We start from the raw sequence: 27,107 nt of genomic DNA, 5'->3' as shown, positions 1-27,107 counted from the left end.
CCTCACGCCCGTTCAAGGAGAAGAGAGGGTCTGGACGTTGAATCTGGCTCCCATAGCCAATTATTATTATTATTTTAAAAATAGTTTTATATATTTTTGGCAGTTTGGGGTCTTCCTTGCTGCCCACTGGGCTTTTCTCTAGTTGCGGCGGGGGCGGGGGTGGGAACTGTTACGTGCACAGGTTTCTCAACTGCAGTAGCTTCTCATATTGGGGAGCACGGGCTCTAGGTCTGTGCAGTACTTGCCACACGTGGGCTCAGTAGTTGTGGTTCCCAGGCTCTAGAGTGCAGGCTCAGTACTTGTACCACACGGCCTTAGTTCCTCTGAGGCCTGTGGGATCTTCCCGGATCAGGGATGGAACCCGCGTTTCCCCACATTGGCAGGCAGATTTATTACCATTGACCCACCAGGGAAGCCCCCAAAGACAATTATTGAATCAGTCATGCCTGTATAATGGAGCCATTAAAAAACCCCAAAAGGCCAGGGTTCGGAGAGCTTCCGGGTTGGGAAGATAGGGAGGCGCTATTGAGGTGAAGTTCCAGAGAATGTGGAAGCTCTCTTCCACCTGTCTGTTCTTGAGCTGTGCGCTTTTATAATCAACCAGTAGTCTAGTAAGTAAAGTGTTCTTTTCATTTCTGGGACCTGTACTAGCAGTTTATTCAAACTCAGGAAAGGGGTCTTGGGAATGTGTGATTTATACCCTGTGAGTCAGAAGCTCAAGTGAGGGCCTGAGACTAGAGGTGAGGGCACAGATGGGTGTAGGAGGGAGCAGCCCTGCTATAGGATGGATTCTGGCCTGTGTGTAGAAGGATCCATCCAGGTGGACTCAGGAGCTGACCTGGGAAGGAGGTTGAGTGGTGAGTTGATATAGATTCTCCCCACTGCAAGGCTACACAGGCCCTCAAAACCACTCCCGATAGAACATGGCAAAGGGCACCTGAGCTACTGGAGCAGCCAGTCCCAGACCAGGGCACTGCCTCATCTTCTCAAGCCCTCAGAGCAAGAGGGGTGGTGCGCTGTCCAGCCCAGGGCTCCCTGCAGCTCCCTCCAGGCTGTGTTACAGGTAGGCTCAAAAGGACTAGTAGGTGATTCGCTTGCTCAGTGCCTTCCTGCACCTCATTAACTTAAGAGTACATGACACAGTTACTGATTTAAACACGAATGAACCGATATCCCTCTAAATATACACATATAGGTAGGCCATTAGAAATGAACATATTGAATTAGTTAAATTTATCCAGACACTTAATCATTGGTTTGCATGATAATATACATTTACGTATTTGCTTACAATGTGAAATTTTACTTCTCACATCTTAAAACCTTAAAAAGTAGGAAAAATACACACCCAAATTTTAAAACTGTACCAATTCATTTCCACTGAAAGTGCACACAAAACCCTTGATTGTGTGGATGGTACCACTGATACATAGTATGTACTTCTTATGTTTGATATCAGTCTCAGCCCTCTGAATTGAAACCATCCTTATTCCCATTTTACAGATGGAGACACTGAGGCCCTTGTGCCTTCTAAAATACTGACTTGGTTTGTGAGACTTCGATAAGGAGGTGGTTCAGACCATGGAGGGGTTTCCAGGTGGCTCAGTGTAAAAGAATCCACTTGCCAATGCAGGAGACGCAAGAGACACGGGTTCGATACCAGGGGTGGGAAAATCCCCTGGAGGTGGGCAGGGCAACCACTCCAGTATTCCTGCCTTGAGAATTCCAAGGGCAGAGGAGCCTGGCAGACTGCAGTCCATGGGGTCACAAAGAGTAGGACACAACTACTGAGTGACTGAGTGCTCATACATGTCAGACCACAGACTCCAGATGGCAGGGGAGATATAAACACATTTCGTGGTTAGTTTGGCCCTGGAATTGGTGGAGGAAGAGTAGACCAATACAAAATTGAAGGAAATACTGCACGCGCAGCTGCTTACGGGGTGAACTATAATTTTATTACAGGGCCTTGTGGTCTTTGAGGACATGGCCATATATTTCTCCCAGGAGGAGTGGGGACTTCTTGATGAGGCTCAGAGACTCCTGTACTATCAAGTGATGGTGCAGAACATTGCACTTCTGTCCTCCGTAGGTAAGGCCCCCCTGCCCACCACAGCATCCTGGGCTGGGCTTTACTCTTCGTCACTTTCTAGGGGCGCCTCTGACCTTCCCACAATTGGTTCTTATTCTGTAGGTTGTTTTCTCGTTTCATTTATGGTTTCCTCTGTTGTGCAAAAGCTTGTAAATTTGAATAGGTCCCATTTCTTGATTTTTGTTTTTATTTCTGTCACATTGGGAGACTGACCTAAGAAAATACTGGTCTGATTTATGTCAGAGAATGTTTTGCCTCTGTTTTCTTCTAGGAGTTTTATGGTGTCATGACTTATGTTTAAGTCTATAACCCATTTCGAGTTAGTTTCGTGTCTGGTGAGAGGGAGTGTTCTACTTCATTGGTCTACCACTGGAATGTTTAGACCGTCCTTTGTCCTTGTATTGATCGTTTCAGAGTATGGGATTTCATACAGTGGGCCCCATCCCTCTCCCAGTCTTTCCTCTTTGAGTGGTCTCTTCAGGCCCAGGTGGTTGCTTACCCTGAGCAATAGGAGGGCCCTGGGTGCCTGACAGGGTGGACATTATTTCCGTAAGGTCAGGAGAGGCTCAAGAGCGCATAGCCCTGGCACGTGGGGGTGAGGAAATGGTGAGACGTCAGAGCTGGGGTCCTGTCACACGGGGCGTGTGTCCTATATCCAGTAGTGTGTGGTGCCAGAGTCCACACCTCACGTCCTCCTTTTCTTCCCGATTGATTTTTTGACTCTTCACTTGTGGCCCTGGCTCTCATCCATTCCTTTCCGCTGCTCCTTCTGCAGTGTTCTCAACATAAGCTCCATTTGAAGTGGTGGAACATATGCACGCATCCGTAAATACTCCTTGTAGTCCAACTGCCATGTTGCATTTAGACATTTGGGGTCTGGACAGAGCCTTCTACACATTGCTCTCCAGTTACCAGTAGTCAGGCCTTGTTGAAGTGAGCTGTAGACCTTCCTCCCCTCCCTGCACCATACCCCTTCCTCCTGCCCTGGCCGGTCAGTTGTCTGGGCTCTGCCCTCAGGTGAGCCTCCCAGTCTCCACTCTGCACCCCAGGCCTTCCTCACATGGGCTCTAGCCCCAGGCCTCTGCAATCCCACAGACTTATCACTGGGCCAGTCTGAGACACACTGATGGGACTGCCTTTGTTGGCATCTCTCCTTCCAGGTTGTCAGCATACCACCCAGGATGAGGTGGCCCTTTCAGAGCAGCATGATGTGGCTGCATGGTCACAGGTCAAGACTCCACAGCCAGGCCCATGCATCCAGAAGGCTCATCCCTGTAAGATGTGTGGTCCACTCTTGAAAGACACTTTGTTCCTGGCTGGGCACGGTGGGACACAGCCTGAGCAGGAGGTGTCTGCATGTGGGGAGAGTCCTTCCCAGCATCCAAAGGAGCCACGTCAAAGGAAACCCCTTGGATGGGGTGAGGGTAAGACTTTCTGTGTGAAGAACGACAGTGTTCACGTGACAGATCAGACCTGGCCATGTCGGGTGAGAGGGCAGGAGTGCCTAGCCCAATCCAGCATTCTCCAGCACCAGGCCCCTCACATGGAAGGGAAACCACACAGTGACATGGAGGGCAGGGCAGCCTCTGAAAGTGGACAGAATGATGACAAGTGCAGTGAATGTGGGAAGACCTTTAGCCAAGAACACACAATTGTTGAGCACCAGAAAAACCTTTGCTGTGAAAGCCGGAAGACCTTCATCAGAAAGTTCCACCTGGTTCAGCAGCAGAAAACCAATACTGAGACAAGACTCTCTGAGCAACTTGGATGTGGAAGGTTCTCTGCACAAAAGTCTGGCTTTGCTGCACACCATAGAGTTCACACTAGGTCAGTGCCTTATGAGTGCAGCCAGTGTGGGAAGTGCGTTAAGGACAGCTTCACACTCACTGTTCATCAGAGAGTTCACACAGGAGAAAAGCCATATAAATGCAGCGAATGTGGGAAATTCTTTAGGTACAGCTTCACGCTCAAAAGACATCAGGGAGTTCACATTGGAGAAAAACCATATGAGTGCAGTGTGTGCAAGAAATTTTTTGTAGACAGCTCCAGGCTCATTATTCATCAGAGAGTTCACACTCGGGGAAGGCGTTTTGAATGCAGCAAATGTGGGAAATTCTTTAGGTACCGCTTCACACTTGAGAGGCATCAGAAAGCGCACATTGGAGAAAGGCCTTATGAGTGCAGCTTATGTGGGAAACTCTTTAGGCATAACTCAAATCACATCAGGCATCGGAGAAATCACACTGGAGAAAGACCTTATGAGTGCAGTGTATGTGGTAGACTCTTCAGTCAAAACTCCCACCTCATTCGGCACCAAAACGTCCACACCAGAGAAAAATCTTATGAATGTAGCAAATGCGGGAAATTCTTTATGGACAGCTCCACCCTCATTATTCATCAGAGAGTCCACACTGGAGAAAAGCCTTATGAGTGCAGAGAATGTGGGAAAGTCTTTAGGTACAACTCCAGCCTCATTAAACATCGGAGAGTTCACACTGGGGAAAGGCCTTATGAATGTGTCAGCTGTGGGAGAGGCTTTAGCCAAAACTCCCACCTCCTTCGACACCAAGAAGTTCACTCTAAAGAGTATTGCAAACAGGGGAAGACCTCAAAGCAAAGTCTGGTCTGATTTAGCACTGGGATGGACTGCTATATAGGTGTCTAAAATTTTTTTAATTGTTGTGAAGTACATGTAACATAGAATTTACAGTCAACCATATTTAAGTGTAAGTTCAGTAGTAATAATACATTCACATTGTGCACAAATATTCAAAAGTCTTTTCATCTGATAAAACTAAACCCATCAGACAGCAATTCTTCTTCCCCCCTCTTATTGACTGACAACAACTATTCTGCTTTCCATGTATGAATTGTTCTCACTGGGTAACTCATATAAGAGTCATCAAGTTATTCTTCTTTTGTGGCTGGCATATTTAACTGAGCATAATGTTCTTAGGGTTCCTCCATGTTCTAGCATGTGTCAGAATTTCATTCCTATTTTGAGTAATGCTCCATCTTCTGTACATCGTACTTTTTCTGTTTCCTTTCATCATTGGGCACTTGAGTTGCTTTCCCTATTTGGCTGTTGTATGTAATGCTGTTATAAATATGATGGCATAAATATTTCTTTGAGGCCCTGGTTTCAGTCCTTTTAAGGTATATTCCCAGACAGAGTTTTTGGATCATATAGTAATTCAATATTTATTTCTTTTGAGGAACTGAGGGGCTGTTTTCCGTGGTAGTTGGACTGTTTTACATTGACACAGCTCGAGGTTTCCAATTTCTCTACACTCTCAGCAATATTTTTATTTTCTCCTTGTTTTATTTTTTATAACACTATCCTATGATGCTGTGAAAGTACTGCACTCAATATGCCAGCAAGTTTGGAAAACTCAGCAGTGGCCACAGGACTGGAAAAGGTCAGTTTTCATTCCAATTCCAAAGAAAGGCAATGCAAAAGAATGTTCAAACTACTGCACAATTGCACTCATCTCACATGCTAGTAAAGTAATGCTCAGAATTCTCCAAGCCAGGCTTCAGCAATACGTGAACCGTGAACTCCCTGACGTTCAAGCTGGTTTTAGAAAAGGCAGAGGAACCAGAGATCAAATTGCCAACATCCACTGGATCATGGAAAAAGCAAGAGAGTTCCAGAAAAACATCTATTTCTGCTTTATTGACTATGCCAAAGCCTTTGACTGTGTGGATCACAATCAACTGTGGAAATTTCTGAAAGAGATGGGAATACCAGACCACCTGACCTGCCTCTTGAGAAATCTGTATGCAGGTCAGGAAGCAACAGTTAGAACTGGACATGGAACAACAGACTGGTTCCAAATAGGAAAAGGAGTACATCAAGGCTGTATACTGTCACCCTGCTTATTTAACTTCTATTCAGAGTACATCATGAGAAACGCTGGACTGGAAGAAACACAAGCTGGAATCAAGATTGCTGGGAGAAATATCAATAACCTCAGATATGCAGATGACACCACCATTATGGCAGAAAGTGAAGAGGAACTAACAAGCCTCTTGATGAAAGTGAAAGAGGAGAGCGAAAAAGTTGGCCTAAAGCTCAACATTCAGAAAATGAAGCTCATGGCATCCGGTCCCATCACTTCATGGGAAGTAGATGGGGAAACAGTGGAAACAGTGTCAGACTTTATTTTTTTGGGCTCCAGAATCACTGCAGATGGTGACTGCAGCCATGAAATTAAGACACTTACTCCTTGGAAGGAAAGTTATGACCAACCTAGATAGTATATTCAAAAGCAGAGACATTACTTTGCCAACAAAGGTCCGTCTAGTCAAGGCTATGGGTTTTCCTGTGGTCATGTATGGATGTGAGAGTTGGACTGTGAAGAAGGTTGAGCGCCGAAGAATTGATGCTTTTGAACTGTGGTGTTGGAGAAGACCCTTGAGAGTCCCTTGGACTGCAAGGAGATCCAACCAGTCCATTCTGAAGGAGATCAACCCTGGGATTTCTTTGGAAGAAATGATGCTAAAGCTGAAACTCCAATACTTTGGCCACCTCATGGGAAGAGTTGACTCATTGGAAAAAACTCTGATGCTGGGAGGGATTGGAGGCGGGAGGAGAGGGGGTCGACCGAGGATGAGATGGCTGGATGGCATCACTGACTCGATGGACATGAGTTTGAGTGAACTCTGGGAGATGGTGATGAACAGGGAGGCCTGGTGTGCTGCGATTCATGGGATCGCAAAGAGTCGGATACGACTGAGCAACTCAACTGAACTGAAGGGACATGAGGTGATATTTCATTGTGATTTTGATTTGCATTTAATGATGTTGAACAGTTTTTCATCTGCTTGTTGGCTGTTTGTATTAGTCCTTTGAGAAAATGTCTCTTCTGATCCATTGCCCATTTTTTAATGTTATTATGGTCATTGTTATTATTATTTAGATATTAGAGTTCTTATATATTCTGTGTATTAACTTATTAAATAGTTTGCAGATATTTTCTTCCACTCTGAGGGTTGTCTTTTCACTGTGTCTACTTAGTAATTTTTTTTTTACACAAAAATACTCCAGTATTCTGGCCTGGAGAATTCCATGGACTGTATAGTCCATGGGGGTCACAGAGAGTTGGACACAACTGAGTGACTTTCACTTTCACTTGCTTTATCTGGAGTATCGCCAGTCATTTGAGCCCTTTGGTAAGAGTTCATGCCCCACCCCCTTGGTTGGTTACGGTGTGGACATCACCTAGCTTTGCCAGAGGACTGGATCTGGCTTTGCTGGCAGTTTTCAGAGGTTTCCCTTGTTCAGGGTCATTAGTGATTGTCTCCTGATAGTCTTGACAGATTTTTCCAGCCTCCATTTTATCCGCTCCTCAAACTCCAGGCTAGCCTTCCTGGTTCTTGCAATAAAGTTCTTTTTTTTTTTTTTTTAATTGAAGTATAGTTCATTTACAATGTTGGGTTAATTACTGCTACACAGCAAAGTGACCAATTATACATATATATTCTTTTTAAAAAATATCCTTTTCAAGTATGGTTTATAATAGGGTATTAAATAGTTCCCTGTACTTTACAGTAGGATCTTGTTGTTTATCCATTCTATGTATAAAAGTTTACATCTGCTAATCCTAACTTCCTATTCCATTCCTCCCCTCAGTCTTATTGTTTAAGCTATCTTTACTATTTAACTTTTTATGCCCTAAAGGAAATAGCAGGAGGAAAACGAACGGCTCTCGGTGTAAATCTGGCCTACTTGTATTGCTTCCTGAGACTTCCTAGGAAAATCTGAAGGGCCCCTGCACCAGGATCTCATGCCCTAGATGTGAAAATTATTTGTGGATCCACAGTCACTTGGGGCAGATGGTTTGCAAACAGCGGTATTTGGCAGTAGCCTGAGTTGGGGCCCTTAAATTTAGTGAATGTCCCATGGCAAAATTGAGAGAGAGCTGTCTTCTGAGATCCGCCGTAGAAGCTGTGTGTCCTGAAGAAAAAAACTCATGTAGGTATATGTCCATGGACTTAAGATCTCAGAAGGCCTAGGGTTGGGAACCATATTGTGTACAGAAACAGTGACTGGGTTAATAGGGACTGGGGGAGATTGCAGCAATGTAGAATTGATAAAGTGAAGTCGCTCAGTCGTGTCCAACTCTTTGAGACCCCATGGAGTGCAGTCTACCAGGCTCCTCCATCCATGGAATTTTCCAGGCAAGAGTACTGGTGTGGGTTGCCACTTCCTTCTTCAGGGGCTCTTTCCGACCCAGGGATCGAACCCGGGTCCCCTGCATTGCAGGCAGATGCTTTACCATCTGAACCACCAGGGAAGCCCTTTAGAATGGATAAGCCCCTTCCAAACGGGCATGTGTTCCAGTAACTGGCTAAGTGGGAAGAGAGTGTACAGAATGAAGGACCCACAGTCCAGTCCATGGAAATCTAAGTGCATCCCCTTTAAGAAATCTGAAACCCACAAGGCTTCCCGTGTAGCTCAGTAAAGACTCTGCCTGCAGTGGAGGAGATCTGGGTTTGATTACTGGGTTGGGAAGATCCCCCAGAGAAGGAAATGGCAACCCACTCCAGTATTCTTGCCTGGAGAATCTCCATGGACAGAGGAGCCTGGCGGGCTACAGTCCACAGGGTCACAAGAGTCACACATGACTTAGAGACTAAACCACTACCACCACCACAGTCCAGTCCATGGAAATCTAGGTGCATCCCCTTTAAGAAACCTGAAACCCCGCCTGCGCCTCAGAGCCTAAGGATCCTCCTCTTCAGCAACACTTCCGTGGTGTGGGGGAACCTTTTCCGGATCTGGGGAGCACCTCCCCTTATCTGGACCTGGGACCCAGTGAACTACTTTACCCAGAAGGCACTGCACCACACCTGTCACACGATCACTGAAGATTCAGGCACTTCCGATCTGGAGGATGATGTCTGGGCGGGTCTGTTGGTGTGCACCGCGGGAGACATTTTGTAAATACGGATGTGTTTACTTGGTGGGGAGCTTGGAAACGCTGGACCAGCCCGAGATCTGGGAGGTGGGAAGTCTGCCCTTTCTGCTTCTCTTGAGGCAGGCACGAGGCAATCTCACTCCACGTGCCCATTCAGCAGCAATAAAGATTCAACTGCAGAATGGTATTATTAATATAGAGACTTGTTTGGAGGCCGTTTTTCTCCATTCCCCAACTGATCAAAAGGCCAGGCACTGTTACAATAGAATTTAAGTCTCTTCTTTTTTAACCCTTCGATTTTGAAGAATTTCCAATTCTTAAGGATACACTCCAATGTCTCTGCTTTTGAATATATTATCTAGGTTGGTCATAACTTTTCTTCCAAGGAGTAAGCGTCTTTTAATTTTATGGCTTCAGTCACCATCTGCAGTGATTTTGGAGCCCCCAAAAATAAAGTCTGACACTGTTACCACTGTTTCCCCATCTATTTCCCATGAAGTGATGGGGCCGGATGCCATGATCTTCGCTTTCTGAATGTTGAGCTTTAAGCCAACTTTTTCACTCTCCTCTTTCACTTTCATCAAGAGGCTTTTTAGTTCCTCTTCACTTTCTGCCATAAGGGTTCTGTCATCTGCATATCTGAGGTTGTTGAAAGCAGAGACATTACTTTGCCAACAAAGGTCTGTCTAGTCAAGGCTATGGTTTTCCCAGTGGTCTGTATGGATGTGAGAGTTGGACTGTGAAGAAAGCTGAGCGCCGAAGAATTGATGCTTTTGAACTGTGGTGTTGGAGAAGACTCTTGAGAGTCCCTTGGACTACAAAGAGATCCAACCAGTCCATTCTAAAGGAGATCAGCCCTGGGATTTCTTTGGAAGGAATGATGCTAAAGCTGAAACTCCAGTACTTTGGCCACCTCATGTGAAGAGTTGACTCATTGGAAAAGACTCTGATGCTGGGAGGGATTGGGGGCAGAAGGAGAAGGGGACGACAGAGGATGAGATGGCTGGATGGCATCACCGACTTGATGGACGTGAGTCTGAGTGAACTCCGGGAGATGGTGATGGACAGGGAGGCCTGACGTGCTGCAATTCATGGGATCGCAAAGAGTCGGACACGACTGAGCGACTGAACTGAACTGAAGGATACACTCCAAAGGCGCTTCTTCTGGCTTAGAAGTGGATCCGCCCATGTTGAATAACCTGCAGCTGAGAACTGAGGGTCACAGTGTTGTCACAGGTCACCATGGAAATAGGGGCGCGTTGCCTTTACCTTGAGGTCTGGCACTTCAGAACATAGTTTCTCCCTGACCTTTCTGCCTCCATCCGCCTCTGCAACTACCAGGGAGAACCAGAAACCTGCCCTTTGCCTGGGTGGATTGGGTGCACAAACTTCTTTACCTAGAGGTCTCTGCCCAGCGCATGCGCGCTGTGCCAGTGGCCCTTGCAAGCAGAGGTGGGATTTCTGGCCTCACGGTTGTGACGTCTTTTGCTGGTGCCCAGGATTCTGGAGTGCCTGTGTGGGTTGGGAGTCCTCACTGGGGTCCGCTTTTGGGGAGGCTCTGGAGAGGCCAACAGAGGACAGAAAAAAAGGTGGGACTTCTATCTGCTTGGTTATTACGAAACATGGTTGCTGTCGTGGGACGGGCCGCCTATCGTGAAGCTGTCGCCTGAGGCCGCGCTCCTTCGGAGGCCTTCGCAACCACCCTCTGTCCTCGTCCGCTTCTGGAGGCAGCATCCTAAGCTTCTGCGCCTTTTGACTAGAAGGAGATTGAGGCTCAGAACTCGACCGTCCTCTCAGGCTCACCACACCCAGGGGAGTGCGCGGGTTCCGCCGGCTTTTCAGCCCAGTTCTGCTCATAGGACCCCGTGGCGGCTGCCGCGCTTATGGACCAGGCTCAGGTGAGTGGAAAGTCTTCAAGCATTCCCGACTCAGGTGTGGGGAATGTTGTGTTCTCAGGCTTTCCGAACTTGGTCTTGGTCGCTCCCTTCTCTTGAGTATGAAGGCGGTGAAGGGCGGTCAGTGACGGTGAACATGTGGCAAGGAACCCCTTCCCAGTGTTGATGGGATGAGGTGCGAAATGGTTTGCAGGGCTTAGGAGCCCCAGGTACAAACACTTGGAGGTGAGGATGAATTAGGCACTTTCTGGAAACGGCAGGTCTCTGCGGTTATGTGTGCTGAGAACAGAGAGCAGGCAGTCAGGAGTCCGAACTGGTATGGCAGCCTGGGGAGCTGGACGTCTGTTCTGACGGTGATGGGAACCACAGAAGGTTTATAACAGAGAAGGGAGGTGATCTGACGTCTGTGTTGACAGGCTCCCTCTAAGTTGAGTGGAAAGATTGGGGAAGCCTGAGGGTGACAGGGAGACCAGGCGGAATTGACTGCAATTGCCCATGTGTGTTGATGGTGGGTCCAAAAGTGGACGTTAGAGACTGTATGGATTTTGTATGTTTTTAAACTAGGGCCGGTGGAGATTTTGTGATGAGAAGTAGTGATGTTCTGGGACTCTTCACCTGTCCCTCCCTCTGTGCTTGAGTCTGGGGGCCTTACAGTAGGAGTCCTGTTCTAGCCCAGCACCCTGAATCTAAGCCAAGAGTTCTATGAAGAGGTTCCTGCTTTGAGCAGCCTGTAGGAGGAGGAGTGGAAGGGCGTATTAGACTCAGGAACCACTTGCACAAGTGCTTAAGGGGTTAAGATTGAGTTGGGAGTCATCAAGAAACCACAGGTCTTCATTCTGTCTGTTGAGAAAAAGGCCGGAAGTTGGGCAAAAACAGCAGGCTGAGGAGCTGGGCTTCTGTTTTGAAGGTGATGAAAGACATGAACTTCCGGGATGCCTCAGTGGTAAAGATTCCGTCTGCAGTGTAGAAGATGCAAGAGACATAGGTTTGATCCCTGGGTAAGGAAGATCCCCTGGAGGACGGAATGGCAACCCATTCCCGTAGTCTTGCCTGGGAATTCCCATAGAGAAACGAGGTGGGCTGCAGTCCTTGGGGTCCCAAACAGGCAGACATGACTAAGTGAATATGTAGCATGCACAAAAGACATGGTCGATTTGGAAGAGAAGAGAGATGCTCTGAATCAAAACAGGCTCCCTCTGGCTGCTGTCTGGTGAAGAATGGAGTGTGGGCGTGAGGGAGAAGACTACTACAGCGGTCCACAGAAGTGTTGATGGTGGCAAAGAAAGTCCCAACTGGGCACTGAGGACTGGGTGTCTTGCTCAGGCACCGGGGTGGCAGTTGAGCCTGTCATAAACACAAAGGAGTTCTTCCTGGACACTGTGCAGAGTGGCTTCAGGGGTGGGGTGTGCCTTGGAAGTGTGGACTGGAAAGTTTTCAGTCTTAATGGAGGGGGACCCCAGATATGAGGAAGGTGTGGTTCAGAGTGATGTACATGGTGGGAGGAGCCTGGACTGATGGCCTTAAAGTTGTTTCTGAGAGGCATGGTCAGGAGGACGCCAGCGGGAGAGTGTTTGGTGCCCTTCTTGCTGGACCCATGGCTTACATAGTCTCTGTCTGCCCACCTGCCTGATTTTGCTCTGGGCTGCACACGGTGATCAGAGGGACAGGAGAGGGTGGCCAGGAGCGGTGTCATGGCCGAGTATCACCTCCAAGTTGGGAGGCTGGGGAGCAGAGGAGACAGGTTGGGAGGTGAGTGGGGGACCTGGAGAGTCCTGTTGTCTGTGGGCTCAGCTGTCTGCATTGTGGCAGGGTGGTGTGACCTTCGAGGATGTGTTCGTGTACTTCTCCCGGGAGGAGTGGGAGCTGCTGGAGGAAGCTCAGAGACTCCTGTACCGCGATGTGACGCTGGAGAACTTCGCACACGTGGCCGCCTTGGGTGAGTCCCTGTTTCAGTTACCTATTGGTACATGTCAAACTACTCCAAAAGTGAGTGACGTAAAACAATAAAAAGGCCTTATGTAAGTTTCAGTGTGTCAGGAACTCGTCACACCTCACCTGGTGCTTTTGGCTCAGGGTCTGTCATGAGGCTTCAGTCAAGCTCCCAGCCGAACTGTTCTTATCTGAAGGCCATTCTCAGGAGGATCTCACTCACAAACTGACTCATGTTTTATGTTTCCAAGAGGTCATTTCTTGTGGCTTGTTGGACTGTAAGGCTGTTGGTCACAGGCCTCCTGGCTTCCTTGTCACCGTAGCCTTTCTGTAGTGCATCTCACAGCAGTGAGGGAACCTTCTCTCTGAGCAGAGAGAATGTCCAGGATGGTAGCTTGTCTTTTTCTAATCAGACCTGGAAACAGTGATCCCATCATTTTTCCCTGTTCTGTTCTTAGAAATGGGTCAGTCATTGCAGCCTCTGTTCAAGGGAAGTGGCTCGTGCAAGGGCAAGAACATGGCAACAGGTCTTCCTGGGGCCATTGGAAAGGCTGCCTGCCACAGGCCCACACGCCTGCTGCAGTGTCCTTGGGTTCGGTTTTTCCCTGGTGCCCTGTGGGCAGCTCTTCCTGTCCTGCCAAGTCAGGGGCTCTTCCTCCTCCCATCTTGGTTCCCAGGGTAGGGGCTGTGGATGCCCAGGGCTGTGTGTAGTGTCCCCTCGCTGAGCAGTCCTGACATCTGCTGCCCAGAGCCTTTCTGGATAAGGTTGAGTTCAGGGCTCTTGAGTTGGCTTCACAGATTCTCCCTGGCTTGGGCACTTCCAGGTCCATGATGCATCTATGTCTATGTTCTGCCCCCATCCTCTGGCTGACAGTTCTCGGGGACTGACTTTGCCAGAAATTGTAGCTATTGACATGTCATTGCTTGTGGAGGGCATAGAGGTGTTCTGCCAAATCTTCCTATGTGGTTTTTTGTCTTTTTAATTTTAACCTTTTCTTCTTTCTGAGATGGGTCTATCTGGGCCACTCATCTGTGCTTTTTTTTTTTTTTTTTACAACTTCCACCTTCCAGACCCCATGTAGTTGCCCAGTGGCAAAAAGGCAGAAAGCCCTGAGTGCCTGTGGGTGGACCTGTCTCCAGCCACACTGACAGCCCAGAGCAGGGAGCTGAGAGAGAGCCATTTGAGGGTTGGGCTCACATTGTACCATCAGCCTACTTTGTGTTCACCAGTGTTTTCTTGCCGAGGCCCATAACAGTACCTCACTTCTCCCTTTCCTCACCATTTTTGGCACTTGACATTTCTCTTCTGTCTTCCTTCCCTTGGCTGTTTTCCCACCTCTCTGGCCTCCATGTCTGTCACTCATTCTCCTCTGCTCACCCCACAATGCTCTGCAACATTGGCTGCATTAAAGTGTCATGAATTGTGTACATATCCATATGTAGTCCTGAAGAGCAAGCTACTTACTTGCAATCAGATTTTCCTGGGCTTGGAGAGAGCCTTCTGACAGATGAGCCAAGCTCACCTGACACCAACAGCTGAGACCCTGTTTAAACCCTTCTTAGAGGAGTGAGTTAGAGACCTCGCCTCTGCTTCCAGTACTGTCCACCATCATTGTGTCTTTACCCATCATTGGAAGTCCTCCATACCTTCCAAGGCCCAGGACTGACAATGGGCTCTTCCTCACTGATCCTGGCCCCTCATCCTGCCAAAGGCCCATGGACTCACTCACTGGTGTGTCACACTTGCTGCTTCTTACTGAAGTCAGCATGTCCTTCACTAGCAGTTCTTTGTTTTCAGGTTATTGTTGTGAAGAAGTCAGTGAGGAGGCCCCTTCTGAGCAGAGTGTTTTTATAGAATTAGTGTCAGAGTTCAGGACTCTTGAGTCCTGTCCACTTATCCAGAAAGCTCACCCATGTGAGACAGATGACCTGCTCTTGAAAGGCATTTTAACACCTGGATGAACTCCAGGGCTCATGCCCTGCACTGACTCTGGACACATGTGACCCCTATGGATGAGGATTCCTGTTGAGTGAAAACTTTCATCAGCACCAGAAACCACATAGTGGTAAGAATCCTGTCAGTAAAGATGATAATGTAGCCTCACATATGAAGAGCTCTCCATGAGTTAGGGAGACCTTTTACTTGCCAGGGGCAGTGATGGACATGCCGGATAACTCTGGCCTCTTCCAACACCAAAGCACTCACACAGAACAGCTGAGTTTATGGAATCTTTTCAAAGAAGTCTAGTCTTGGGCAACACCAGGGAGAGTAATGAACTGATACTTTTCAATTGCACTGACAATGAGGAAGCCTTCCTGAACGCTTTCACTCTCCTCGACAACCTGATAAATCAGGCTGAAGTGTGAGCCTTTAGGTGCCTACTGTGTGGAAATTTGTCCAAGGAGAAATCCACTCTTATTCATCACAGAAAACTTCATGGTGGGGAAACATCACATGTGTGTAAGGAGTGTGGAGAGGCCTTCATTCACCTGTCTCACCTAAAAACCCACCAGAAATTTCACACTGGCAAAAGAATATATGTTCAGTGAATGTGGAGAAGCTTACAACAGAAGCGTGCACCTTGTTCAGAACCAGAGAACTCACACCGGAGAAAGACCTTAGGAGTGCAGTGAATGCAGAAAAGCCTTTAGTCGTCAAAGCACACTTGTTCAGTACCAGAGTGTTCACACTGGTGAAAGGTCTTATGACTGCACTGAATGTGGAAAAGCCTACAGCAGAAGCTCCCACCTTGTACAGCACCAGAGAATTCACACTGGGGTGAGGCCTTATGGTGCATTGAATGTGGAAGTTTCTTCAGCGGTAACTCCAGCCCCATTAAACGTAGGAGAGTCCACACAGGAGCAAAGTCTTACATCTGTGGCAAATGTGGGAAGGCTTTTGGCTACAAAGACACACTTGAGCAGCGCCAGATAATGCACACTGGAGCATGGCCTTAGGAGTGCAGTGAGTGTGGGAGGCCTGCAGCAGTAAACACATGCTTGTGCAGCACTGGAAAATCCACACTGGAGAAAGGCCTTATGAGTGCAATGACTGTGGAAAACTCTTTGGCCATAGCTCCAACCTCATTGTGCACCAGAGAATTCATACTGGAGCAAAGCCTTATGAATGCAGTGAATGTGGGAAATGCTTTAGCCACAACTCCATCCTCATTGTACAAAAGACACGTCACAGTAGAACAAGGCCTTATGTGCGTAGTGAATGAAGAAAAGCTTACATTAGTAGCCCCCACCTTGTTCAACACAAGAAAGTTCACACTGGAGCAAGACCTTATGAGTGCAATGAATGCAGGAAATTCTTTAGCCGCAACTCTAGCCTCATTCTACACCAAAGGGTTCACACTGGAGACAAAGCCTTACATGTGTAATGAATGTGGGAAGGCCTATAGCAGAAGCTCCCATCTTGTTCAGCACCAGAAAGCTCACCCTGGAGAAGGACCTCATGAATGCAGCAATTTTGGTGACCCTTTAGCTGCGTCTCTTAAACTTGTTTAATGCCCAGAAACTTCAGCTGGAGAAAGGCCTTATGAATGGAGTAAATGCACTGTGTCCCTTTTGAAGATTATAGAACTCACACCGGCAAAGGTGGGAATCATCGTTGGTACAGAGACACTGAGATAATGGAGTGGGGATGACTGAGGCTCATGAGAGGATGGGTATCTGTTCTTGAGGCAGCATCTCTATATGTCCCTGCGATTTTGGCTCTGTGGCATGAAAGTATACAGAAATTCTCAGGACCTTCAAACTTCTGAGTCTCCTGTGGCTGACACACTGTCTCAGTAAATAAAGGTCTGTGGATTCCTGTACCTCCCTAGGCTGTTTACATTCTGGCCATCACTGCACAGGCAGGAGCCCCAGCAGTGACAGAAGAGAGATCCAGGGCTCAGGCTTTTCTGACCAGCCAGCGTTCCTAGTGACTGAGGTGGACATGGCCTTCATTACTTTGCAGTTTTTGCTGATCCTGAGGTAGGGCTTATGCTCCTAAGTCATGTGGAGAGGGATATGGTAGAACCCGAACAGTTGGCAGATGGGGCTTTCCAAGAAGAATGGTAAATATGGATATTTATGGGGAATATTTAGTTCTTAACATCTTTATTGAGGTATGGTAACATGAGATACATATATGTAAAATATAAAATGTGTTATGTTTCAACATGTGTATATACTGATGAGACCAGACATTGAGATAATGGAGATGTCCAACACAGCCAAGAGATTCCTTGTGTCTCTTTATAATGTTTCTTGCCCAGTCCTTTCTAAGCCCCTTTCCCACAATTCACAAGTAATAGCAAGCATTTTATAGTATCTTATATAAACAAAATCATTTGATGTATATTTTCTGGGGAGTGGGAACTCTGACTTTTTTCACCAGCCATAACTATTTTGAAATTGATCCATTTGCCTCATGTATCAAGTATTCATTTGTATTGCTGAGTATTCATCCATTGTATGGATATACCACAATTGTCTTTTATCCATTTGCCTGTTAGTGGATATTTGGGTTGTTTCCAGTTTTGTGCTGTCACAGATAAAACTGCTGTGACGATTTGTGTATAAATTATTACTGAATCACCTTCCATTGTATGGTTGTACCACAGTTTATCCATTCATTGAGGGATATCTTGATTGCGTCCAAGTTTTGGCACTATGACTGAACCTGCAGTATGCAGTGTTTTGTGTGGGTATACTGCCGGAGTCCAGCTCCAGCAGCCAGGGAATCAGCCTGAAGGGATGAGCGGTGTCGGCGGGAAATGATGTAGCCTCTGACTCGAGGTACGGGACTACATGTTTATTTCAAGCATCAGGTCTTCTTTTATACTTTTTCAAAAGCTTTAGGTCAGAGGTTTTACATTTTCACCTCCCCCTCACCTAGATTTATTATCTCCTTGTTGTCCTTCAGAGTTCCTGCTTCAGCGATTCTCTCAGAATTGTGTTTACTTATGATTACATTGTAACATGCTTATGTCTGGGCCACATATCACATTCCTCAGTCTATTTCTTATCTTTTTAAATCCCGCTTGCCCTTAGTATCCTAAGCTCACTATCTCCTAAAAAGGCTTCTAACTATTTTTAATTATTCCTAAACCCTAAACTCAGCAAACTTCTTTTGCCATAAACATTTCCCTCACAAACAGGTCTCAGATAACAATCTTTCCCATGGCCTCAAGGTGTGGCCTACATGCTCATCCTGGGACAGTCTTTGCAAAAATCCATGAAAAAATGCCAATGGTTACTTTATAGATTATTTTCTGGGCACAACTGCAGAAGGCTTTGTGCTTTCTCATGCTTCTCTCAAGAACAATAAGCACCTTAACATTCCTTCCAGCCAACTCAACCGAAGAAAGGAAAGAACAAGTCAGGATCACAAAACTTAACTTCTTCATCCCGGGACCGTGCCTGCGGAATGAGGAGAGGGGGGCTGGTGCCGTGCCTCCATTTTATCAGTAATGCCTAACGTGGCTCCCAACAGTATACATTTTCACTTCATTTCAGCTCAAGCCTCAGAGCATGATTTGCTGGGTCACATAGTAAGAGAATATTTAGTTTAATTTAAAAAAACTGCCTTCTAAAGTGGCTGTATCATATTGCATTCCCACCAACAGTAGGTGAGAGTTCCTGTTGCTCCATGTTCTTGTCAGTATTTGATGTTGTCAGTGTTTTGGTTTTTGCCATTCAAGTAGGTATGTAGTAATTGTATATTGTTGTTTCTTTCATTTGCAATTCTCTAATGACATATGATGAATATCTTCATATTCTTTTAACAGTGTCTTTCGCTGAACAGAAATTTTACACTTTACTCAAGTCCAAATTACTCAGTGTTTCTCTCCTGGATTGTATTTTTGGTGTTGTGTCTAACACATCATTGCCTAACCCAAGGTCTGTGCCCCCTGTATTATCGTCTATGTGTTTTACTGTTTTGTATTTAGGCTCATTATCCATTTTGAGAAAATATTTGTGAGAAGTGGCAGGTCTGTGTCTGGATCACTTTTTTTTTTTTTCCGTGCTGTGCAGCTTGTAGGATGTTAGTTCCCAAACCAGGGATTTTAACCCACATCCCCTGCAGTGGAAGCAGGGAGTCCTAACCACTGGATCATGTTTTTAAGCCCCATTTGTTGAAAAGACTATCCTTTCTCCATTCCTTTGCCTTTACTCCCTTTTCAAAGATCAGTTTACTGTATTAGTGTGGATCTATTTCTGTGTTTTCTGTTCCAGTTTTTTCCACTTAGTGAGATAATCATCACGTGGCTGTGGTTTTTAAAATATTTTCATTGTCTTTTTAAATGGTGCCTGCGTGCTAAGTCGCTTCAGTCATGTCTGACTCTGCACAACCTGTGGACTGTAGCCTGCCAGACTCCTCTGTCCATGGGAGCTAATCTTGCATTACCTGCAAGAAATCCCACATGATCATCTTGTATAATCCATTGTATATATTGCTGAGTCAGTTTTCTGATATTTTGTTAATGTATTGTATAGACAGATTAATAGTAATGGGTTTATAGATCTGTTTTTCTCCGACTTTGGTATCAGAGTAATTCTGATGCCAAAGAATAATTGTTTCCTCCTCTATTTTCTGGAGGAGTTTTGAAGGATGAGTGATACTTCTTTTTTACATGCATGCTGGAATTCCTTAGTGAAGGCACCTAAGCCTGGAATTTTCTTGTGGGAAGACTTTCAATAAAAATACAGTCAAGTAATTTTTTCAATTTTGTTCTCTTGAACAGCTTTCAGTTCAGTTCAATTCAGTCGCTCAGTCGTGTCCGATTCTTCACAACCCCATGAATTGCAGCACGCCAGGCCTCCCTGTTCATCACCATCTCCCGGAGTTCACTCAGACTCGCATCCATCGAGTCCGTGATGCCATCCAGCCATCTCATCCTCCGTCGTCCCCTTCTCCTCCTGCCCCCAATCCCTCCCAGCATCAGAGTCTTTTCCAATGAGTCAACTCTTCTCATGAGGTAGCCAAAGTACTGGAGTTTCAGCTTTAGCATCATTCCTTCCAAAGAAATCCCAGGGTTGATCTCTTTCAGAATGGACTGGTTGGATCTCCTTGCAGTTCAAGGGATTCTCAAGAGTCTTCTCCAACACCACAGTTCAAAAGCATCAATTCTTTGGCGCTCAGCCTTCTTCACAGTCCAACTCTCACATCCATACATGACCACAGGAAAAACCAAAGCCTTGACTAGACGGACCTTAGTCGGCAAAGTAATGTCTCTGCTTTTGAATACACTATCTAGGTTGGTCATAACTTTCCTTCCAAGGAGTAAGCGTCTTTTAATTTCATGGCTGCAATCACCATCTGCAGTGATTTTTGGAGCCCCCCAAAATAAAGTCTGACACTGTTTCCACTGTTTCCCCATCTATTTCCCATGAAGGGATGGGACCGGATGCCATGACCTTCATTTTCTGAATGTTGAGCTTTAAGCCAACTTTTTTGCTCTCTTTCACTTTCATCAAGAGGCTTTTTAGCTCCTCATCACTTTCTGCCTTAAGGGTGGTGTCATCCGCATATCTGAGGTTATTGATATTTCTCCCGGCAATCTTGATTCCAGCTTGTGTTTCTTCCAGTCCAGCATTTCTCACGATGTACTCTACATATAAGTTAAATAAGCAGGGTGACAATATACAGCCTTGACGTACTCCTTTTCCTATTTGGAACCAGTCTGTTGTTCCTTGGAATATAGTTATGTTTCAGGTGGACAGCAGAGTGATTTAGTTATACATATACATGTGTGTATTCTTTTTCAAATTCTTTTTCCATCTAGGTTATTTCAGTGTTTTGAACAGAGTTCCCTGTGCTATATATAGTAGGTCCTTGTAGGTTGTCTGTTTTAAATACAGCACTGTGTACATGTCAGTCAACTCAATAATCTCTCGCATCCCCCCACCACCCCCCCGCCAAGTTTGTTCTCTTAAGTTTGTGCATCTGTTTCTGTTTTGTAAATGTTTGTGTTTGTGTTTTTTTTAATCATTCCCTTATGATACCTTCAATTTCTTTAGTCAGTAGTGTCTTCATTCTTGGTTTTGTTGTCTTTTCAGTCAACCTAGTTTTGTCAATTTTGAAAGAACCAACATTTTTCTTCATTTAAAGTTTCGTTTCAATATTTTGTTCTAATTTTATCATCTCCTTTTCTTTGCTTTAGGGTTTGGTCTTATTTTCCTGGTTTCTCAACAAGGAAGGTTAGGTTATTGACATCATTCTTCTTCTGTAATAAACTGTAAATAATGCTATACATTTCCTTTAAATTTTTCCCTTGTAATTAGGATATTGGGCAATGTGTAGTTTAATAAGTCTCTTCCTATTAAATTTGCAGGGATGGTACCAGAGTGGGAAGAATGCTTATGATTTTTCAGTGCAAGTATTTACAGCTGAAATGGGGGAAATCAGGGTTATCTGAAATACCTTCCACTGTCAGGAAGAGATTGAGCTAAGCTGTTGGTGATTAATGTAGCATTAGCCTCCATGTCTACCAGAATTTGATGAGGATGACCATGTACAGTCAACTCATCTTGAGTACTAAAGGGTATGGCAGGCTATTGGGCACTTTCCCTTCCTCAGGGCACCCTGTTTTGATTTGAGGCATACTCTTCGTGTCAGTTTTTCTTCATAAGATAGGAAAATCTTTTTCCAGTGTTCATTCTATTTATTTGCAAGTGTCCTTGTCAATAGGCAGTTGGTTGGTATGTGGGCCCCTTAGCCCCTGCTCATCATCTGCAGGGACATGTTTCTTTGGATCCTATCTTATAAATATGCTAGTCTGTCCTGAAAATCTACAGCTTAAACATATTTTTGTTTCGCTGATTAAATTGCAATGTTTTTCTTTTTAATACTTCAGGTCTGGATTTTCATAGCCTTAGACTTCCTTTCCTGACCTTTCTATGATCCTCAGGGTTTTCGTGGAAAGAGAACTCCCTGTTGATCCCTTCCTGATCAGTTTCCAATCAGCCTTTGTCACCTTATCACATAAGCTTAGCATCTTATGTTCCAACCAACATGTATACAAGTTGTATAAGTTAGATGACCTTAGTTAGATGTACCCTAAAGAATTCTAAATTTTTAAATAACTACTTGCTGGTCTTACTTGGGTTGAAGAGAATCTTTAGTTATATGTTTTAATTCAGCTCAGGTCCAAGGTTTAAATTCTACAATTTTCTGCATGTGACTCACAGCTGGGGTTGATCTTCAGAGGTAACTAGCATTTGGAGTTTTAAGAGAATTGTTGGGAAAAGGTAGTGAAACTGTGTGTGCATGCTAAGTTGCTTCAGTAGTGTCTGACCTTATGGACTGTAGCCCACTAGGCTCCTCTGTCCATGGGAATTCCCCAGGGAAGAATACTGGAGCGGGTTGCCAGGCCCTCCTCTAGGGGATCTTCCCGACCCAGGGATCAAACCCATGTCTCTTAAATATAAGTCTCCTGCATTGGCAGGCGGGTTCTTTACCACTAGCGCCACCTCAGAAACTCAGTTCCCCTGCTGAGTTTATGATTAACCTCCCTATCCAAAAATCTATTCCTTTTCTCCTCTTACCTAAATCCTGTGCTAAACTCAACATTAATAATACTTGAATATTACAGAAAGTCATTAACAATGATTATGTAGTTACTCAATGAAATTGGGGAAAATATATAGTTCTAGAGAAACTTACCTGTTACAGGGGAAATAAAAAATTAAAGTTAAGATCTCAGTGGCTACAGTTTATTACAGTGAAAAGGATACAGATAAAGAGTAGCAAAGGAAGATGGCATAATGTGAGACTCCAAGAGGAGCCATGTTGGCAGGTTCCAGCTACCCCCTCGCTTAAGTCTTAGTGTCTCAGTTTCTGGCTTGTGCACCTCTGGAAATGTTACCTGGTTTGGTAACAACCTCATATTCACAGCTTGAAATTGCCACAGTTTGGAGTATTTGTACCAGGGAAATTGGCAAACACTACAATCAGGGGGTCGATTTGCTGTTCTATAAATTTTTGAGACTGTAGAAAGTGGTGCAGAGTGAGTTAATAATGAGGACTATACATGGGGAATACCACAAACATTCATTCCACCCAGCCAAGTTGAACTGAAGAAAAGTCAAGTTCTAACACATTTCTTTTATTGTCTTCTTAGTTATTCATAAAAAAGGAAATATCAGCCAAAATTCACTGCTGCTAAGTTGCTTCAGTCGTGTCCAACTCTGTGTGACCCCACAGACAGCAGCCCACCAGGCTCCTCCATCCCTGGAATTCTCCAGGCAAGAACACTGGAGTGAGTTGCCATTTCCTTCTCCAATGCATGAAAGTGGAAAGTGAAAGTGAAGTTGCTCAGTCATGTCCGGCTCTTCGCGACCCCATGGACTGCAGCCTATAAGGTTCCTCCATCCATGGGATTTTCCAGGCAAGAGTACTGGAGTGGGGTGCCATCACCACCTCCAAAATTCACTACCAGATGGTAAATAACTATTATAAGTATTTTATCAAAGACATGCACTTGGCAAGTGAACACATTAAAAATGTTCAACCAGATAGACCATCAGGCAATAGTGAGGTAACTACACACTTTGAAAATAGGTTAATATTTAATATGCTGACCATACCAAACAAGTACAGGTGAGGAATATAGGGGAGGTGGAATGCTCCCAATACTGTTGATGGGAATCCAAAAGGGTAGTCATTCACTTTAGAATATGAAACCATATATTCAGAAAGAATATTTATAAGAAAATATTTTTAAGAAAATTTATGTACATGTTCACAGTAAACTTTCTGTGATAGCCAAGCTGGAAACAAAACACAAAATCCCATTCATCCATTAACAGATAAATGGATAAATAGTCAACGGGTTAATATATCCAAACAGTGTATTTTTCAGGAATTAAAAAAATTAACTATCAGGGAATTCCCCAGTGGTTTCTGTGCTTTCATCACTGAGGGCCTGGGTTCAGTCCCTGCTTGGGGAACTAAGATCCCAAAACCTTGTGGCATGGCAAAACAAACAAAAACACAACCATTCATATCTGCAATATGGATAATTCTCAAGGTAATTATGTACCATGAATGAAAAAGGCAAATACAAAAGTAAACACATTAACATTCCAATGACATTAAAATTCTAGAAAACTAACAGAATGTGAAATAAATTGAATTCCATTTGCCTGGGAGCCCAGGGAGATTTCGGAAGGGAGATGTGGGAATGATGGATGTTTGTTATTATGGTGGTTCTGTGATTTTACACATAGTAAAAGTTACCAAGCTATACATTTTAAGTATATTCAGTCCACTGCATACCAACTATACAGCTCAATTAAGTTTAAATAAAAATTGGCTTTACATAAAAATCTGAATCTCCTTTTTAGAAAAGTAGAACTCTGGAAACCAACACAATAACTACATCACCTCTCCATGTCTCATGCAAGGGCTTGGGTCCCAGTAGCAATGAAGACGGAGGAGCAATGGAAGGTGTTTCCACTTGAGTTCTCCAGGAACTCTGCCTGGGTCCTAAAAAATCACATGCCTGGACTACAGGATTTCCACTCTCCCTCTTTTTTTCCTCCACAACTGTGTAGCAATGGCCTTGAGATAAACAACCTGCAGACACTATGAGGATCCTAAAACCTTTACATTATTCAGTCTGATTCTGACTGGAGGCTCAGGAGGAAGTAGCTCTGTAGATCTGGAGAATTTCTTTAAAAAACCTCCTAAACAGCCAGTCACATTTGTGGATGAAACTTTAGAAAAGGCCCATTCCTTCTTTGCTAGTCTCTCAGGACCTATTAATTCCCTGAGTGTCTTCTGTACCAAGTATGGTTCCTGCTCAATGTCTGTAATCTAACATTCAGCAACATCAGCCTGCCATGTTGTGGACATCATGGTACGTGGCTGTTCCAGCTGGACCTAGAGCATTTCTTCCCTTGAACAGCACTGGGGGGATGATGTGACATCCCGTGTGAAAACAGAACATTCATGCTGTTCCAAAAATCACTGGTGGTTCTCATGGCTGCCCTCATCTCAGGGTGACCTCTGAAACCAAAAATTATGACATTCAAGTCACAACAAAGCCCTGCAGTCTACCCTAGGAGGCCTTGAAAAAACAAATTAGACCAAAACTGCAATGAAAACTACTCTCTGCCATGATACTATCCTCACTGAGGAATACAGTGTTCCCAAACAGGTGACATACAGCTGGAAAAACCATTCTGAGCATGACATGAAATAATGCCACTGAAGAGAGTAAACAAGCCACCAGCAGATTGCAGACTGGGTCACCTTGGTCAAAGCTGGTTAAGCCAATGTTCTAGTCAGTTAGACGTAACAGAATAACATCCAAGTGCTCAGGCTACTCAAGCTTTCCTCCAGAGAATGCATGAGCACAAAAGTCTACCCAACTTTGTTCACACTGAGATGACCACCAGTTGGTAGAAATAAGATGATTTTTACCACAGAAACTCACAGTGACATGAAGTCTGGGAAGGGCCATGGGCAGATCAGAAAGTACAGCATAGCTCCCTAAAAGCTTCCAACGAATCGGGTACCCACAGGTAATCTCCACACTAGGACTGTGCAGATGGGTGGCATTCAACTTCCAGTTGCTGAGTCCCTCACAGAGCCTGTTCAGTAAGATGTATTAGCTAAGGAGACAGTTCATTATTTGCTTCTCTGCTCATCTCATTTGAAGGTCTTTGTCCCGTATGAACTTTCTGGTGACGAAGAAGGTTAGATCTTCGGCTGAAAGCTTTCTTACACTCACTGCACTCATAGGGTCTATCTGGGCTGTGATGTTCCTGGTGCTCAATCAGAGTAGACCTTTGACTAAAGACTTTTCCATATCTGCTGCATTCGAGAGGCCCTGCTCTGGTGTGAATTTTTCGGTGTTGAGTAAGCTGGGTGCTTTGGCTAAAGAATTCTCCACATTCAGTGCACTCGTATGGTCTTTCTCCAGTATGAATTCTCTGGTGTTGAGTGAGGCCAAAGCTTTGGCTAAAAAGTTTTCCACATTCAGTGCATTTATAAGGCCTTGCTCCAGTGTGAACTCTCTGGTGCTTGATGAGAGTAGAGCTTTGGCTAAAAACTTTTCCACACTCACTACATTCATATGGCCTTTCCCCAGTGTGGATCCTCTGATGTTTAATGAGACTGGGACTTTGGTTAAAAAATTTCCCACATTCACTGCACTCATAAGGCCTTGTGCCTGTGTGAACCCGCCTGTGTTTAATTAGATTGGAGTTGGATGTAAAGAATTTTCCACATTCATTGCATTTATAAGGCCGTGCTCCAGTGTGAATTCTCTGATGTTCACTAAGGCTGGAGCTTTGGCTAAAGAATTTCCCACATTCACTACACTCATAAGGCTTTTCTCCAGTGTGAATTCGCTGGTGCCTAACAAGTGTGGGTTTGTTGCTAAAAGCTTTCCCACATTCCCTACACTTATAAGGCCTTTCTCCAGTGTGGACTCTCCGGTGCTGAACAAGAATGTGTTTATAGCTGAAGGTTTTTCCACATTCACTACATTCATACGGCCTCTCTCCAGTGTGGACTCTCTGGTGCTGAGCAAGCCTGTACTTGCGGCAGAAGGTTTTCCCACATTCACTGCACTTATAGTGCCTCAGTCCATTGTGAGAGGCATCCACACACTCGGTGTCCTCTTGTGGAGTGACCTGGTACTGGAGATGATCAAAGCTAACAGGGAAATCCTTCCCAGGCTCCTGGCATGGGAAAGACTTCTTGGTTGTATGAACGGTACGAGTCTTCATGAAGGCCTTACCCATGTCTCTTCTAAAGAGTTTCTCTCCACTGTGCTGCTGAAATTTCATACCTGCCCTACACAGTGTCTGGACAGGGTTTACTCCCAGGTCCTCAGCGAGATGCAGACCACCTTCTACATCCAGGTTACCCATCTCCCAGGGACAGGCCTTCTGGATGGACAGGTCTGTCTTTGAAGTAATTATCTGTGGCACTTCTACAGAAGCATTCTGCTCAGAAGTTTTCTCCTTCACCTCTGCTCTCTTGCCAACAACCTGAAAGCAAAGAAATGGGGGTGAATTTCATGTAGATCTTGGTAGAAGTAGGGAGCCCCATCACAATACATGTCTGACATAGAATAAATCCATGGGACTATTTTCAGGACAAGGGAGGTGGGAGCAGGTTAGGAAAGGGCTGCTGTGTGGACAGGGCCTCTACACATCACAAAACATGGACGACTCACCAGGCAAAAGACACAAGGATGGGGTGCAGAACACGGGGAACCAGGGGTCCACAACTCACTCCTCCGGGAACGGTTTTCA

At 45.2% G+C, this 27,107-nt stretch overlaps 2 protein-coding genes and 1 pseudogene across 2 annotated transcripts in view; 2 read left to right on the top strand and 1 right to left on the bottom strand.

Annotated features, from left to right (window-relative positions):
* Positions 1-26,720, bottom strand: part of LOC138097147 (zinc finger protein 773-like) — an 80,092-nt gene extending 53,372 nt beyond the window's left edge. Inside the window, exon 1 of the mRNA XM_068993389.1 lies at positions 25,672-26,720. Coding sequence (XP_068849490.1) covers positions 25,672-26,720 — 1,049 coding nt within the window. The remainder of the gene's footprint in view (positions 1-25,671) is intronic.
* Positions 1,987-4,721, top strand: LOC138096133 (zinc finger protein 548-like). The gene is made up of 4 exons (XM_068992211.1): positions 1,987-2,092; positions 3,253-3,366; positions 3,586-3,765; positions 3,829-4,721. The coding sequence occupies exons 1-4, from the start codon at positions 1,987-1,989 to the stop codon at positions 4,719-4,721; spliced, it is 1,293 nt and encodes a 430-aa protein (XP_068848312.1).
* On the top strand, positions 12,602-16,352 carry LOC138096132 (zinc finger protein 304-like; annotated as a pseudogene).
* Positions 26,721-27,107: the final 387 nt, after the last annotated feature.

Source organism: Capricornis sumatraensis, chromosome 20 (genome assembly GCF_032405125.1).
Source record: "Capricornis sumatraensis isolate serow.1 chromosome 20, serow.2, whole genome shotgun sequence".
NCBI classification, from domain to species: Eukaryota; Metazoa; Chordata; class Mammalia; order Artiodactyla; family Bovidae; genus Capricornis; species Capricornis sumatraensis.
The sequence above is the reverse complement of the archived record's forward strand: the minus strand, read 5'-3'. Positions and strand labels throughout refer to the sequence as shown.

Coding starts and splice junctions, on each gene's coding strand:
- LOC138096133 (XM_068992211.1), top strand. CDS start 1,987: ATGGCCATATATTTCTCCCAGGAGGAGTGGGGACTTCTTGATGAGGCT. Junction 2,093..3,252: donor TGCACTTCTGTCCTCCGTAG/GTAAGGCCCCCC, acceptor CTCTCCTTCCAG/GTTGTCAGCATACCACCCAG. Junction 3,766..3,828: donor TGTTGAGCACCAGAAAAACC/TTTGCTGTGAAA, acceptor AGCAGAAAACCA/ATACTGAGACAAGACTCTCT.